At 35.9% G+C, this 12,650-nt stretch overlaps 3 protein-coding genes, 1 non-coding gene and 1 pseudogene across 4 annotated transcripts; 1 reads left to right on the top strand and 4 right to left on the bottom strand.

Moving 5' to 3' along the window:
- The first annotated feature begins 1,876 nt into the window (after nucleotides 1–1,876).
- Nucleotides 1,877–3,208, top strand: LOC103858256 (glutathione S-transferase F8, chloroplastic). The gene is made up of 3 exons (XM_009135579.2): nucleotides 1,877–2,264; nucleotides 2,331–2,379; nucleotides 2,549–3,208. The coding sequence occupies exons 1-3, from the start codon at nucleotides 1,968–1,970 to the stop codon at nucleotides 2,995–2,997; spliced, it is 795 nt and encodes a 264-aa protein (XP_009133827.1). The 5' UTR covers nucleotides 1,877–1,967; the 3' UTR covers nucleotides 2,998–3,208.
- On the bottom strand, nucleotides 3,200–5,986 carry LOC103858255 (beta-glucosidase 3). Its single transcript, XM_009135577.3, has 13 exons — nucleotides 5,743–5,986; nucleotides 5,597–5,660; nucleotides 5,380–5,429; nucleotides 5,200–5,275; nucleotides 5,047–5,118; nucleotides 4,890–4,977; nucleotides 4,542–4,782; nucleotides 4,361–4,476; nucleotides 4,065–4,288; nucleotides 3,954–3,979; nucleotides 3,764–3,851; nucleotides 3,578–3,674; nucleotides 3,200–3,486 (listed from the first exon to the last, which is right to left on the bottom strand). Exons 1-13 carry the CDS (start codon nucleotides 5,914–5,916, stop codon nucleotides 3,252–3,254), a joined length of 1,551 nt encoding a protein of 516 aa, XP_009133825.1. The 5' UTR covers nucleotides 5,917–5,986; the 3' UTR covers nucleotides 3,200–3,251.
- Nucleotides 5,379–10,661, bottom strand: LOC103858257 (nuclear transcription factor Y subunit B-5). Its single transcript, XM_033288564.1, has 3 exons — nucleotides 5,743–10,661; nucleotides 5,597–5,660; nucleotides 5,379–5,429 (listed from the first exon to the last, which is right to left on the bottom strand). Exon 1 carries the CDS (start codon nucleotides 10,609–10,611, stop codon nucleotides 10,141–10,143), a length of 471 nt encoding a protein of 156 aa, XP_033144455.1. The 5' UTR covers nucleotides 10,612–10,661; the 3' UTR covers nucleotides 5,379–5,429; nucleotides 5,597–5,660; nucleotides 5,743–10,140.
- On the bottom strand, nucleotides 6,278–6,348 carry TRNAG-CCC. The gene has a single exon. It is a non-coding gene; the product is annotated as a tRNA-Gly (tRNA).
- LOC108871155 lies at nucleotides 6,479–7,462 on the bottom strand (annotated as a pseudogene).
- Nucleotides 10,662–12,650: the final 1,989 nt, after the last annotated feature.

Here is a 12,650-nt window from a genome sequence, read left to right on the forward strand (position 1 = left end):
TTTAATACCACAGTTAAGATTCGCAGACCAAAATAAATGATAGGGAAATTGCAGTAGATAACTATGAAAACTTATTTAATTAGGCAGCTGGATATTGTACTGTTCAATTTTTCATAATGGCGACGTTGTCCCTATGTAGCCGGTCACATATATTAGAAAGAGAATAGTCTAACACAAACACGTTTGTGCATTAATTTTGAAAAGACGTTTTGCAGCAAACAAGAGTTTTCATCTGTTTAATGTTTATCTTTCTATCACTCGTTCTTTAATCTTCCTAACATTTTCTCAATTAGTTTTCAATCTCAGATTTTACATGATTTCCTCTTCTTGTTTTTCGAATCTTATATATTTTATCTTGGTGTTTCATCTCTTCTTGTTCTCTGTTTATTTAAGAAAAAACTCAGATCTAAATAAATTTGAATTCCATGGCTAACCAGAGCTGGAGATGGCAGAGGAGGAGGCAACGTGTCTCTGAGGCGACGGTGGTATCAGAGCTAAGCAAATCTGGTTTTTCTCTCTCCTCCCCCTCCCTCTGTTTTAATTTTTTTTTCTAGGGTTAATATCTGATCTGGTTCAACATCAGTTTCAATGCTCAAACCTTTGTTTGTTTATGGTCAATATCTCGTCTCCCTTCCTCTTATTACAGACTCTCTTTCTCTTCCTCTTGTTATGATATTTGTAATTGATTTTTTTGTTTTATTTATAGATCTGAGAAAATAATGATGAAACGGGAAAGAGAAATGGTGGTGTGACGTCAAGCGTGGTGCAGTGATGAGAATCTGAAGTTAAGAAGTTAGAGAAGAAGATATGTCGGAATCTATGGAACATACTTCCCTTACTGCTACTACCATTTCAACACTGCTCGAAATCTTATGTGGCTGTTCTTACTAGTTTCGGGAGACGGCAGAGGGCTCATAAGGGATGGCGGTTCCCTGTGCTTCTTCTCCATCAGATCTGGTTTCATCTCTCAGCGCCTTGGTGGAAGGTAATACGTGGTGGTTCAGACCTTGAGCAGCGTGAGATTTCAACCTCTTTGCGGCGGTGAGGGTTCGTGGAGTCGGTTCGTTTGTATCCGGCGAATTGGAGCCTCGGGACAACTCCGTGGATGGCAGATTTGAAGGTTTCATTGGTGGATCTGTGTAGGGCATGAACACCCCCGCCAGAGATACTTCGGAATCGGATAAGCCCGCCGTCGGTGTTCACCAGAGGAGCTCGTTCCCCTTGTCTTCTCACCTTCAACCTCTCTCTGTTTTGCTTAGATTAGGTATAGATGTTCTCTGCTTGTTTTCTGTAACCTAACGTTGTTGTTTTGCCGTGGTTGTAACTGTTCCTATGCTTTTTGGGGTTGATAATTAATGCAATTTTATTTTTTTTTAAGAAAAAAAAGAAATTTAAGCTAGGTTCAAACGGTGATCAATTTTGGACAGAACCGTAAAATCACCATCTCTCTATACATGGTTTTGCAAATATATAAAAATAATGCATGATCACCTAATTATCTTCTCTGTTTTGGTTATTCACCTAAATTGGCCTAAATGATATATGTAATAGGATTTCATATATATTAAACAGAGTGGGTGGTCTGAGAATCGAACATCCGGTTCTACAAGAAGATGACTTTTCATCTAACTTCTATGATAATAATCATGTTATTTGTCTTCCTTAACAGAGTTAATCCTTTGCATTTAACTGATCAAGAGTCCTTTATTCTGTGCTTAAGGATAGAAATGAAAAAAGGATAAAAACTGGTATGAAACAGATATTTCTTCTTGTGTGTGGAAAAAAAAAAGAACAAACAAATTTAGTAAATAAATATGAGATTGAGATATCCGACGCTTGGCAATAATATGGTATTATAGATAATGAAAAATAATTAAAAAGAGAGAATAAAGAAGCAGAGAGAAAGTGGGGGAAAGACGTGGGAGTGGTGGTGGTGGTGAGAAGTTTCTGGAAAAAAAAAAAAAAGAATGATGAGAACTATTCTTCAATCACAACTCCTTCCTCCTCCTCCTATAAAACTCCGCCACTCATCCCTTCTCTTCTCTCCATCCCAGCATTCTCGTCCCAACTTGAAATTCACATCTAAATCTTCTCCTTCTCCTCCAACAATCACCATGGCCAGCATCAAAGTCCACGGAGTCCCCATGTCCACCGCCACCATGCGCGTTCTCGCCGCTCTTTACGAGAAGGAACTCGAGTTCGAGTTGATCCCCGTCGACATGAGAGCCGGTGCTCACAAGCAGGAGCCTTTCCTTTCCCTCAACGTAAGTCCCCCTTGTCTCTTCTCTTGGTCTTCATCAGATCTGACGTTTATATCCTTTTTCTTTTAGCCTTTCGGTCAAATCCCTGCCCTCCAAGACGGTGACTTAACTCTATTCGGTGAGTTTATTTTTTTAACTATTGTTGTTTGGTTTATTATATTATAACTTCGAATGTTTACAACCGATCCGCGTCCAGTTAACAAAAATCTTTATATATACCATATATCTATATGTTTTTATAACAGAATCTATATCCATCAATGATTGCTGATTTTTTTTTTGAACAGAGTCGAGAGCCATCACAGAGTACATAGGGGATGAGTACAGCGAGAAAGGCGAGAAGCTTATGTGCCCAGGCTGCAACAAAGTCAAGGCACTCACCAAGGTCTGGCTTAATGTTGAAGGTCAACAGTTTGACCCTATCGCCTCTAAGATCGCATTCGAGCGTATCTTCAAAGGCATGTTTGGCATGACCACCGATCCTGCCGCCGTCCAAGAGCTCGAAGGCAAGCTCGTCAGAGTCTTGGATATCTACGAGGCGAGGCTCTCCAAATCCGAGTTCCTCGCTTGTGATTGCTTCACTTTGGCTGATCTCCACCACCTCCCTGTCATCCACTACTTGATGGGTACCGACTCCAAGGCCCTCTTTGAGTCTCGCCCTAAGGTTTGCGAGTGGGTCAAGAAGATCACTGCCAGGCCTGCTTGGGCCAAGGTCGTTGACCTCCAGAAGCAGTAATAAGGCTTTTGTTTCATCTCTGAGCTTTCTCTAATAAAATGATTGTACCCTCCTCTGTTTGTGTTTTGTGTTTAGTATTGTATCCTCACTCTTTCCAGTTTCTTAACTTGTATCTGTTTGTTGGGTCTTTTATGTTCAATAAAAACAACAGACTTTATGTAAATGTGAAACAGCATTCCCGTTATAGTCAAATCACGCGAGCTACTTAAATCATTCCCAGTATTATTAATATTTTTACTAAATTGTTTGCAAGTCTACAAGGAAGTGGCTGAAGAAGACAAGTTGCTCATGATGTCTTGGGAATCAAGAAAGGTGGTGTTACCCTTGAGAAACGCAGAGTACCAATGTGCAGAGAGTTTTGGAGATCTCTTGCGATGAGGATCACTGAAATTCACAGAGTAAATTCCAAAACTATACTCGTATCCACTCAGTAACTCATACAGGTCCATGAATGACCACACGAAGTAGCCTCTCGTGTCTGATCCATTCCTGCACGTGGTAAATGTTTTGGTTGTTATACACCGACAAAAATAAAATAAAAACAGAGAACAGGAAGTAAGAAAAAAAACACTTTTCTTACCTAACGGCTTTGAGGACAGCACCCATGTAAGCGTGTACGAACTCAATCCTTGGTGTGTCCTCATGCTGCAGCTGCAAATCTTGCTTCATCGGTTTACCTATGTGTTTGCGTTGGCAAGAGAGTTGAGCAGAGAAACACAAAAAAAATAGAGAGCGAGAGAAGTAAAGAGAGAGAGAGAAAGGAGACCATTCTCAAGAATGTAGACAGGAGGATTGCCATAGCTCTGCTTTATATATTCCAGCACACCTTCCATAGCCCATGGAGCAATTTCATACTAGTCCAAACAAAAACAAAACAAGAAAAAAAAAAGTAAGAAAGATGCATTAAAAAAAGGAATATTAGGAGTTTTGCATTTGAAGACTTGAAACTTTTGTACCTCAAAGGCAGTGAAATTCCCAACGTCTGTCCAAAATGAAGATGAAGAATGAGAATGGTTATAGCAAAAACAAACATAGAGACTTTGTTTACTGAAAAGATTTGGTCATACAAGTCAATAGTACACCCATGTCGGCGAAGAATTTGGAGTCTCCTGGAAGAAAAGGTTTGGATTGGGCGTCTGAGACAGAAGCAGCAAGATAGTGAATGACTCCTACAAAGTCAGAGGAGCCTTTAACTAGTTCTGATTCTTCCTCCGAGAAAACAGGCAGCCTTGTTCCAATGATTCTTTTCATTCCATCTGGATAGTCTCCATATGTAAGTGGCCCAAGCATCCTGAGGATTTTTGATGATTTAGACCCTGAAACTTGGATATGAATTATATAACATTTTGTGCCCCTGACTCACCAGGCGTAGAAGAAATCTTTGAATCTTTGAATTGCCAATTCATCATCATTGGAGTTTGTAGAAGGTCTAAATCCTATTGCAAATATGCTGAAGCCTACAGAACCTCCTTGCGTATCCTGCGCATTATATATATATAATATGATGCTTCTTTGTCACCAGCTCAACTTTACTAAATGTATACCTTGTACTTTTGCTTGTATAGTCTTGAAGCAGAGGCGTGCGCAAGAAGCAAGTTATGTGCTACGAGATACGGTTCAGTGGAAGAGTTGCCTGACGAGCAGGTGGAACAACGACCAGGTGGTGTGCCTCCACCGTCGTAACCTCCAATAGTGAATATATTAGCCTCATTGATCGTCGTCCAGAGTTTGACGTGGTTCCCAAACTCTCTGAAGCAAACATCTGCGTAAGCAGTAAAGTCTTTGCTGCAATATTGGCAAAATAAAAAGCAAGTGTTCTTGTATTCAGATCATCCTTCCCTCTAGATACATGTAAAAAGGAAGCTAAGTAAATGGCACTTTGAGTAGCCTACATAATTCTGCAGTTAAGCCATCCTCCATACTCATCCTCGAGAGACTGAGGATGGTCGTAGTGGTACAGTGTAACATGTGGTTCAATTCCTGTAGTAGTAGTAAGTTTAAAAGTAGGGTTATATAGTGGGATATACATATGAAGAAGAAGGGTGTTACCGTGGGATACAAGTTCATGGATGAAGTTCTTGTAGAACTGTAGACCTTTTGGGTTAACAGGACCTCTTCCATCTGGTGAGATAAAGAGCACATAAACTGAATTGGTCCCTTTTAAAAAAAAAATGAAAAAGGGGAGCAACAGGAAACACTAACTGGGTATAAGCCTAGACCAAGAGATGGAGAATCTGAATGCATCTAAGCCAGTTTCCACCATCAGCTGCACATCTTCCTGCAGAGTCCCAATTGGAAATCATGTCATAGTGGTGATAACAACCTTGCCAATCTAATAAAACATAGAGTTTGCACTAAAGTCCAAAGAAAGAGAAAGTGAACCTTGTACTTGTGATACCCATCACAAGTTATGTCTCCATTATCTAAGTTACCTGTTGAAACCATTGAATTTCCAAAATTGATGTTAATGTCAAGAAATTTTTTAAAACCTACTAATTTTGGGTGGTAATAATTTTAATTCTAAAATTGGTGTTAAAAATGTAAAAACGAGCAAGCGTGGTTTAACTAAAATCCAAACACTAAAAATAGAAAGACTAACGAGAGTGAACATAAGTATCCCAGACGCTAGGCTTTTTCCCATCTTCATCATAAGCTCCTTCCCACTTTTCAGAGACCAAACAAAAATTCCTTCTTCAGATGAGACAAAGAAAAAAAAAAGAGGGAAGAAAATATCTTCTTCCATACCTGATAAGCAGAAGTGCCGGATCCGAAAGCGAAGTCGTGAGGGAAATCGTTTCTGGTGTAATTAGCATCGCAGCCGCATCTCACAGCAGCGAGAGTAGCTGCCAGGAGGAACATGGTGATCCGATCCATTCCTCTCTTTCTTGGCTGGCTCCATGCATGGTTCGTGTAAACCATTAAGTAGACACACACACACACCTACCCGCTCTAGTTATTTGTGTGATCAAGAATAAAACAAGTAACTGTATCCACTTCCAATAGTCATTATTATATTGTAATTTATACAGAATAGAGGCCCTACCAAAAAAGTCTTCAATTTCTTTTTGTATCTTTTTAAAACTCAACAACAAATCAGTCAACCAGTCACAATGGCCATGCGTCACTAAATACCGACAAGGCCTTTCTTTATGAGGGAGCAGGGCAGTAGACTGGTGTGCAATTGCTGCTTGATTTTGATTCTCATCGTAACCAAAACCAAAACCGGCTAAACACCCAACCAACTACCATTATTGACTCGAAAGAATACATAAACTAAAAATGCGCATCCAGGGAATCGAACCCTGGTCAGTACCGTGGGAGGGTACTATGATACCACTACACCAGATGCGCTTCATGTCATCCATTCACAGATATATTTGAGAAAGTATGTAACCTGATATGTTGTCAGAAAGGGCAAATATATCCCACAAGTATCTGTATAACCATTTACTGACCAGTTGAATGGTACTTGTTTGCATAATCAAAAATCATCATAATTCTGTTGGATACTGCAACTCACCTATATAGATTGGAGAAGCAGTTAACAATTGGAGAATAATGGGGATTTGTAAGAGATAATAAAGTGAAACCTGAACAAGAGCTGCAGTAACTAAAGCAGATACCGCACCCATTATATTCATGGCCTGTGAATAGCAAAACTCGTATGACATATGAAGAATCAATGGTAGGAGAATAATAAAGCAACTAAATCACTTCCTCGGACCTTTAGTAGGAGAAGCAACAAAGGCGAAGCAGACAAGAGTACATTCATCTTTATAGAGACAGCTCCGCTGCATAAAAAAGGTATGAAAGCAGTCAGCCAGTCACAAGGATAGGAAGAAAGAGATATAGTAGAAGGGGAAAAGGAGGAGGAGTCTTGCCTGAAAACAAGCATGCCGAGATGTCAATTACGAGAGCGATGGAGGCATGAAGGAGCGTCATGGCAAAACAGGCATTAAAGAGACGGAGAACAAAGATTGAATGTATTCTCTTGGACAAACACAGTAAAACGATAGGTCCACAGCTAAACCACAAGAAAGAGAGTCAATTCCAAAGAACCTGAGCTGGGAAGACTTGGCCTCCAGTCAAATTCTGGATGGCAGAGTAAACGTAGAGGAAACCGGCAGGATAAACCAAGGGCCCTGTGTCGCCTTTCAAGCTCCCATACTCTCTCTCTCCCCCAAGAAACCCACTAACCTGTGACATGTAAGCATCCCAAACGATCTTCGTGTCTGTTAAGAGTACCACGGTTAAAACCATGCATGTCCAATGCACACTATTAAATTAAATAAAAATGTGGGAAATTAGATCTCACATGGAACATAGGCGATGATAAGTGTGACGAGGATTGCATCAGCGATGATTAAGGCCAATGCGAAGGGAATTTTAGGTCTTTTAACCAGATCACGTCCATTTGTATCCTTCCCATGCCGACGGCAACGAAAAGCTCTTGACATTAGCCGTGTTTGTTTCTTAACCCCTAATATAATCTGAAGCTAAAGTAACTGCCAAAGGATTTCCGGAGACACAAAAAACGAGACGCGGAAGGCTAGAAATTTCAGCGTCCCTTCTACTTATTGTTAATTGCCACTGCGGTCATAGGTGTTGTGTGTTGCCGTGATAACATGTTTAATTTTTGATTGCTACCGCTGCTTCTTGCGGCTAAAAAACTAACACGGCTATTGCCTCGATATTCGCTGGTGACGCCCGCCCCTCAGTTGTGAAGGATCCAACGTAACGCAGAGAAACAAACACCTACTTGTGACTGATCCTTAATTTAAGCCCATGGTGAAGTTCAATTTATTAAATTTGATTTTTGGTCTTTATTATCTTGAGAAATTGCATTGTATAACATTCAAACAATTAATAATTTACTCCATAGCTAAAAATTTTTTGACTGTGATAGTCAACATATTTTATATCTTATATACCAAAACACTTTTTATATCTACCGGTTCAACATTTCTACTTACGGTAGAACTTATATAAATTAATAATATTAAAACTTTAAATTTTTATTAATTTATAGAGATATTCATTTACAAAACTGGAAAATTTTGAATGTCCAATACGTAAATATCAAGGCTTGTGAGGTGCATGGGCACTGGTAGCATTTGGTGAATAGACCAAACGTGTTGATCCGGCGAACAAAATTGACCATACTTGCCCATCCTCCGAACCCAAATCAAACCCAAACCACCACGAATATGTTTATGCAATAAGTCTCCATCCATCCTCCCACCACTCGTGGAGGTCTCTCCACCGCGTTCTCTGATCAGTAACTTGAAAGTTGAAATGATATAAATCGAAGTGGAGCGTACTACTCCTAATTAAGTTTATTTCGATTTTATGAGATATGAATTCCAGCAAACGACGTTTCAAATTTTCCATGTGCTACAAATACTATCAAAATGGGCTTCATACTAGTAACCCATTTACGTGATATCGGAAATTTCGTAAGGTTTGTCCGTTAATTAACTATAAGCCAGTATTTGGTTTGCAATTCAGCAATTGGATTAGATACTTCGAAACAGGCTCATGTCAATTCAACAAATGGAGGACGACACTTTGGCGGAAGATTTGAGCACTTGGTTTAGAACAAGAACGAAGAAAGACACGAAAGAACAGTTCCAACATGCTTGATGTCTGATTCTTTATTTTTTTCCAACAACTTTACATATATAAGCATTTGATTGAATAAAATTTACATTAAAAACAAGATACATATGCCAATATTAATAACACTTTAATTCAAACTCTATATCAGCTATATATCAGCTTGTCTTAAATGTATATATGATCTTTTGAGAAGCTGTACGTAACATTTTTTGTTTGATCAACTGTTTAAATGATATTAACCAAAAACCATTGAAATGGTGGTAATTAAGCGTGAATTTGGAGTATATATATAGCTTTCTTTATTTGGATGGTCCAGGAGTCTAGGGCTTATAAAAATCAAAAGAAGAACCAGTGAGAATTGTTCGGGATTTATGGACCACTCGCTTTATAAACCAATTTTTAGTTATTATTTATTGTACTATTTACTGTTTACAAAGAGGTACAATTATAGTAATTTCATAACTACAAAAGTTTAAATAGTTATTAGTTTAAAGAAACAATACTGAAGTAGTAAATTTATATCTACTTCGATATCTGTACGGAATGGAATTTTAGTGTTGATTAGTTAAATGTGAAAATCTGTATGCAAATGCTGATAATGATGACTTTGTATATACAAACACTGAACAAGACGAATGTTTTTTTCATCGACAAAATTGATTGATATATATGCATATATACAAATTCTACAGGTGGTGTTAAAAAAAAATACAAATTCTACAGAGTACAAAACATTATATTTTGAAAATTTATCTAATATGTAATTTTGATCTTATGGTATGATTCCTCCATGGTAATGACTTTGTTCCAAGTTTATTCTAATGAATGGTTTGCCCAAAAAAAAATGGTGTGATTCCTCTAGTGCACAACCACATGCTATATATCTTCACTGTCCAGAAGAAGAACCTTGCAAACTTGATTTTGCATTATAATTCTCCATTCATTTCATGATTGACGGTTATATAAATACTAAGATGGCAAACAATAAAATGTCGTTAGGTGGTTCTGGCAAGACTTGCTGTATGGTGTTCTGCTAAGACTTATTTTATATCAGTCAAAAACTAATTAAATCTAAGTTATTTGCTAAAAAAATGAAGCAACAAAGAAGAGATCTAGAGAGAGAGAGAAGAGAGTTTCATGTATTCCTTCATCTGCATATATTATAGACGACACCACCAATCTTTATTTTCTGAATTCAGAGACCATAATCGGCAATTAATTTACCCGAATTGATAAATATTATATGATCATATATATATGGATTATCAAAAGAAAATTTAAAAGCACGCTTACATTTTCACAGTGAAAATTAACAAAATCAGGAAGAACTACACATATATATTTCTTCACAGCCTCAAACCAAAGATGCATCTTATACATATAATCATATATGTTTATTTATATATCTGTAGTACTATATATATGATATATAATACATCGCCATATATATAATGGTAGAAGATGCTGGTCAAGAACCAAACAAGATCATATAAAAAGGAAATCAAACAATCAGCCACGGACCAATTAATTATCCGGTGAGGATAACTTAGCTCCTCTGCCATGATTGGCTCTCTCACCTTCAATAACTCGGTAACGATTTAAGTACTTCCTGAGTTGCTCGGCGTAATCATCAAACCCTAGATTTGCCATAGCCCAACAGATATCGTCTCCATTGACGGTCTTTCTCTTCTCCTTGTGGCATTTATCGGAGGCTTCTCCGGTGACGAAGCTTATGAACTCGGACACACATTCTTGCATAGTCTCTTTTGCTTCTTTAGAGATCTTTGCGTTTGGTGGGAGAATGTTCTTCATGATCCTTCCTACGTTTGCTATCGGAAGTAGTCTGTCTTGTTCTTTTATCATCATGTTTTCCTCTTGTTGTTGATCCTCCACCAATAAACCATCATGATTTTGATGATGAGATGAGCTGCTCCCAAAGTTGTAATTTTTGAATCTATGGATTGGGTTTTCGAACGAATGATAGTTCCCAGCCATCAAATCTTATAAAACGGATGATAAATCGTTATAAATTATAACAACAACTACTGACACTGAAAATTTGAAACAAAATTATATAATCCGCCCACTAATATGGCATAAAAGAAAGAATACAGAAGGAGAGTAAAGGTCTTTACATTATATTTGAATGTATGAATATGAAAATAGTCGGTTTGACAGAGATTTATGTAGTTAGATTAGCTTTATAATGGAGCTAATTAATAAAAAGGAGTTTTATTATATAAGTAGCTTTATGTTTTTCCCAACAAAAAATATATTATAGCTTTATACAAGTAGACAATTAACGGAGAGCGCAACAAGGAGTGCTTATGTTTGGTCTTCGAGTCGATGACGTGTCGTACAATCAAATAAGATCAGAGCCTAGGTCATTTTTTTTTGTCACAGTTTTTTTTGGGTCACATATGCCTAGGTCATTATTATCAAGGAAAATGAGTTTCTCGTAGATATAAAATAACATTAACATTTAATAAAGAAATATTTCAAAAATAGGAATTTATGTTAAATTTTTCATTAAAAAATTTTAGAAAATTTCTCAATATTTTTAAAATATATTTATTGTAATTTGTGTTTACATTCTTAGAAATTTAACTTGAGAAATTTTCATTGCAGATATCTTAAACCTTAATCAAAAGACAATGTGGTAGGTCAAGATAATTTCTCATTTTTCTTGTTTAGTTGTACTATCTTTTAGCAAAATAATTAATTATCTTAAACTTTTACAGTTAAAATGTTTGATTGGTTTTGATTTGTAAGACTATCTCAAATGGTTTCTTCTATTTTAGTATTTTACTCTAAAATGGAGATATAATTTATTTCTAATGGTTTACTCTATATTTTACTCTAAATTAATAATCTTAAATATAATTTCTTTCTATTTTATGATTAATACTTTTATTTTTAAAATTTACAATTTGATAACAGATATTTTGTTTTTCAATTTTTCATAAATTATTACATTTTATATTAAATATATATTATATCAAAATTATATTATAATCCCTCGGTTTTATAAAGTTACATATTTTAGAAAAAATTACTTCAGAATGATCTTTTTGTATCTTTAATGCATGTTTTATCAATTACTTATGATTAATTACAGATTTCAAAAACTTAATTGCACATATTAGATTCTTAATGGTTTAGAATTATAGAAAATATATAATCACAAAAATCATGCATATATAAATGGGATTTAGTCTATCTTATTAATATATGTGAAAAGTCTAAAATATGTATTATTTTGAAACAAATAGAGTATTATATAAGAAGACAAGCGCATAACAACAATACCATTCAAAAATTCAAAACAAAATTGTGCTTTGAATGAGTTGAACGAAGAAAACAAATATTTATTTTATGATCTGAATTTATTGCATAATCTAAATGTTTGTGCATATTTTCAAATGGAGCGAACACAAATTTTACAAAAACGATGTGGCCAACAACATGATCAAGAAGCTTCCCTTTTATCTACCATATTTGAAATATATTTTAATAATTTTGGTGGATCTAAAAGCAATTTACCGGAATATTTAGTATTCATTGTCTATGATTTTAATTTTATGTTATCTTGATTATTTTCAGTTTCAGTTCTTGTTTTTTTGCTGGTATTTAGTTTGTAAATAAATTCTTTTTTTTGAGTGTTGTAAATAAACTTTTTGTACTTTAAATTTGATAAATAAATTATATGCCTTATAAATGCTATGAAAAAATGATAGTAGCCTTCACACACATGCATACATATATATATATTGTGTTGAACGTAAATATGTGTTGTTTATATATAGTTAAATAACATAAATTTTATAATTACTACAAATATAAAGTAATATTATTTATTACTTTATTTTAGAGTGAACTGAAATATATAGTAGGAATGAAAGTTTTTTTTTTACTTTATAGTAGAGTTTAGAGTAGAAACTAGAGATGGAGGTGGAGATGCTCTGATTGGTCTCTCTTTGAAAGCATGCTTTGCAAGATACTTTTTATTTACGTTAGAAAACCACTTTCTATGC

Source organism: Brassica rapa, chromosome A03, assembly GCF_000309985.2.
Source record: "Brassica rapa cultivar Chiifu-401-42 chromosome A03, CAAS_Brap_v3.01, whole genome shotgun sequence".
NCBI lineage: Eukaryota > Viridiplantae > Streptophyta > Magnoliopsida > Brassicales > Brassicaceae > Brassica > Brassica rapa.

Coding starts and splice junctions, on each gene's coding strand:
- LOC103858255 (XM_009135577.3), bottom strand. CDS start 5,916: ATGGTTTACACGAACCATGCATGGAGCCAGCCAAGAAAGAGAGGAATG. Junction 5,430..5,596: donor GGATACTTATGTTCACTCTC/GTTAGTCTTTCT, acceptor TGGTTTCAACAG/GTAACTTAGATAATGGAGAC. Junction 3,852..3,953: donor GGAATTTCACTGCCTTTGAG/GTACAAAAGTTT, acceptor TGTTTGGACTAG/TATGAAATTGCTCCATGGGC.
- LOC103858257 (XM_033288564.1), bottom strand. CDS start 10,611: ATGGCTGGGAACTATCATTCGTTCGAAAACCCAATCCATAGATTCAAA.
- LOC103858256 (XM_009135579.2), top strand. CDS start 1,968: ATGATGAGAACTATTCTTCAATCACAACTCCTTCCTCCTCCTCCTATA. Junction 2,265..2,330: donor AGCCTTTCCTTTCCCTCAAC/GTAAGTCCCCCT, acceptor TTTTTCTTTTAG/CCTTTCGGTCAAATCCCTGC. Junction 2,380..2,548: donor CGGTGACTTAACTCTATTCG/GTGAGTTTATTT, acceptor TTTTTTGAACAG/AGTCGAGAGCCATCACAGAG.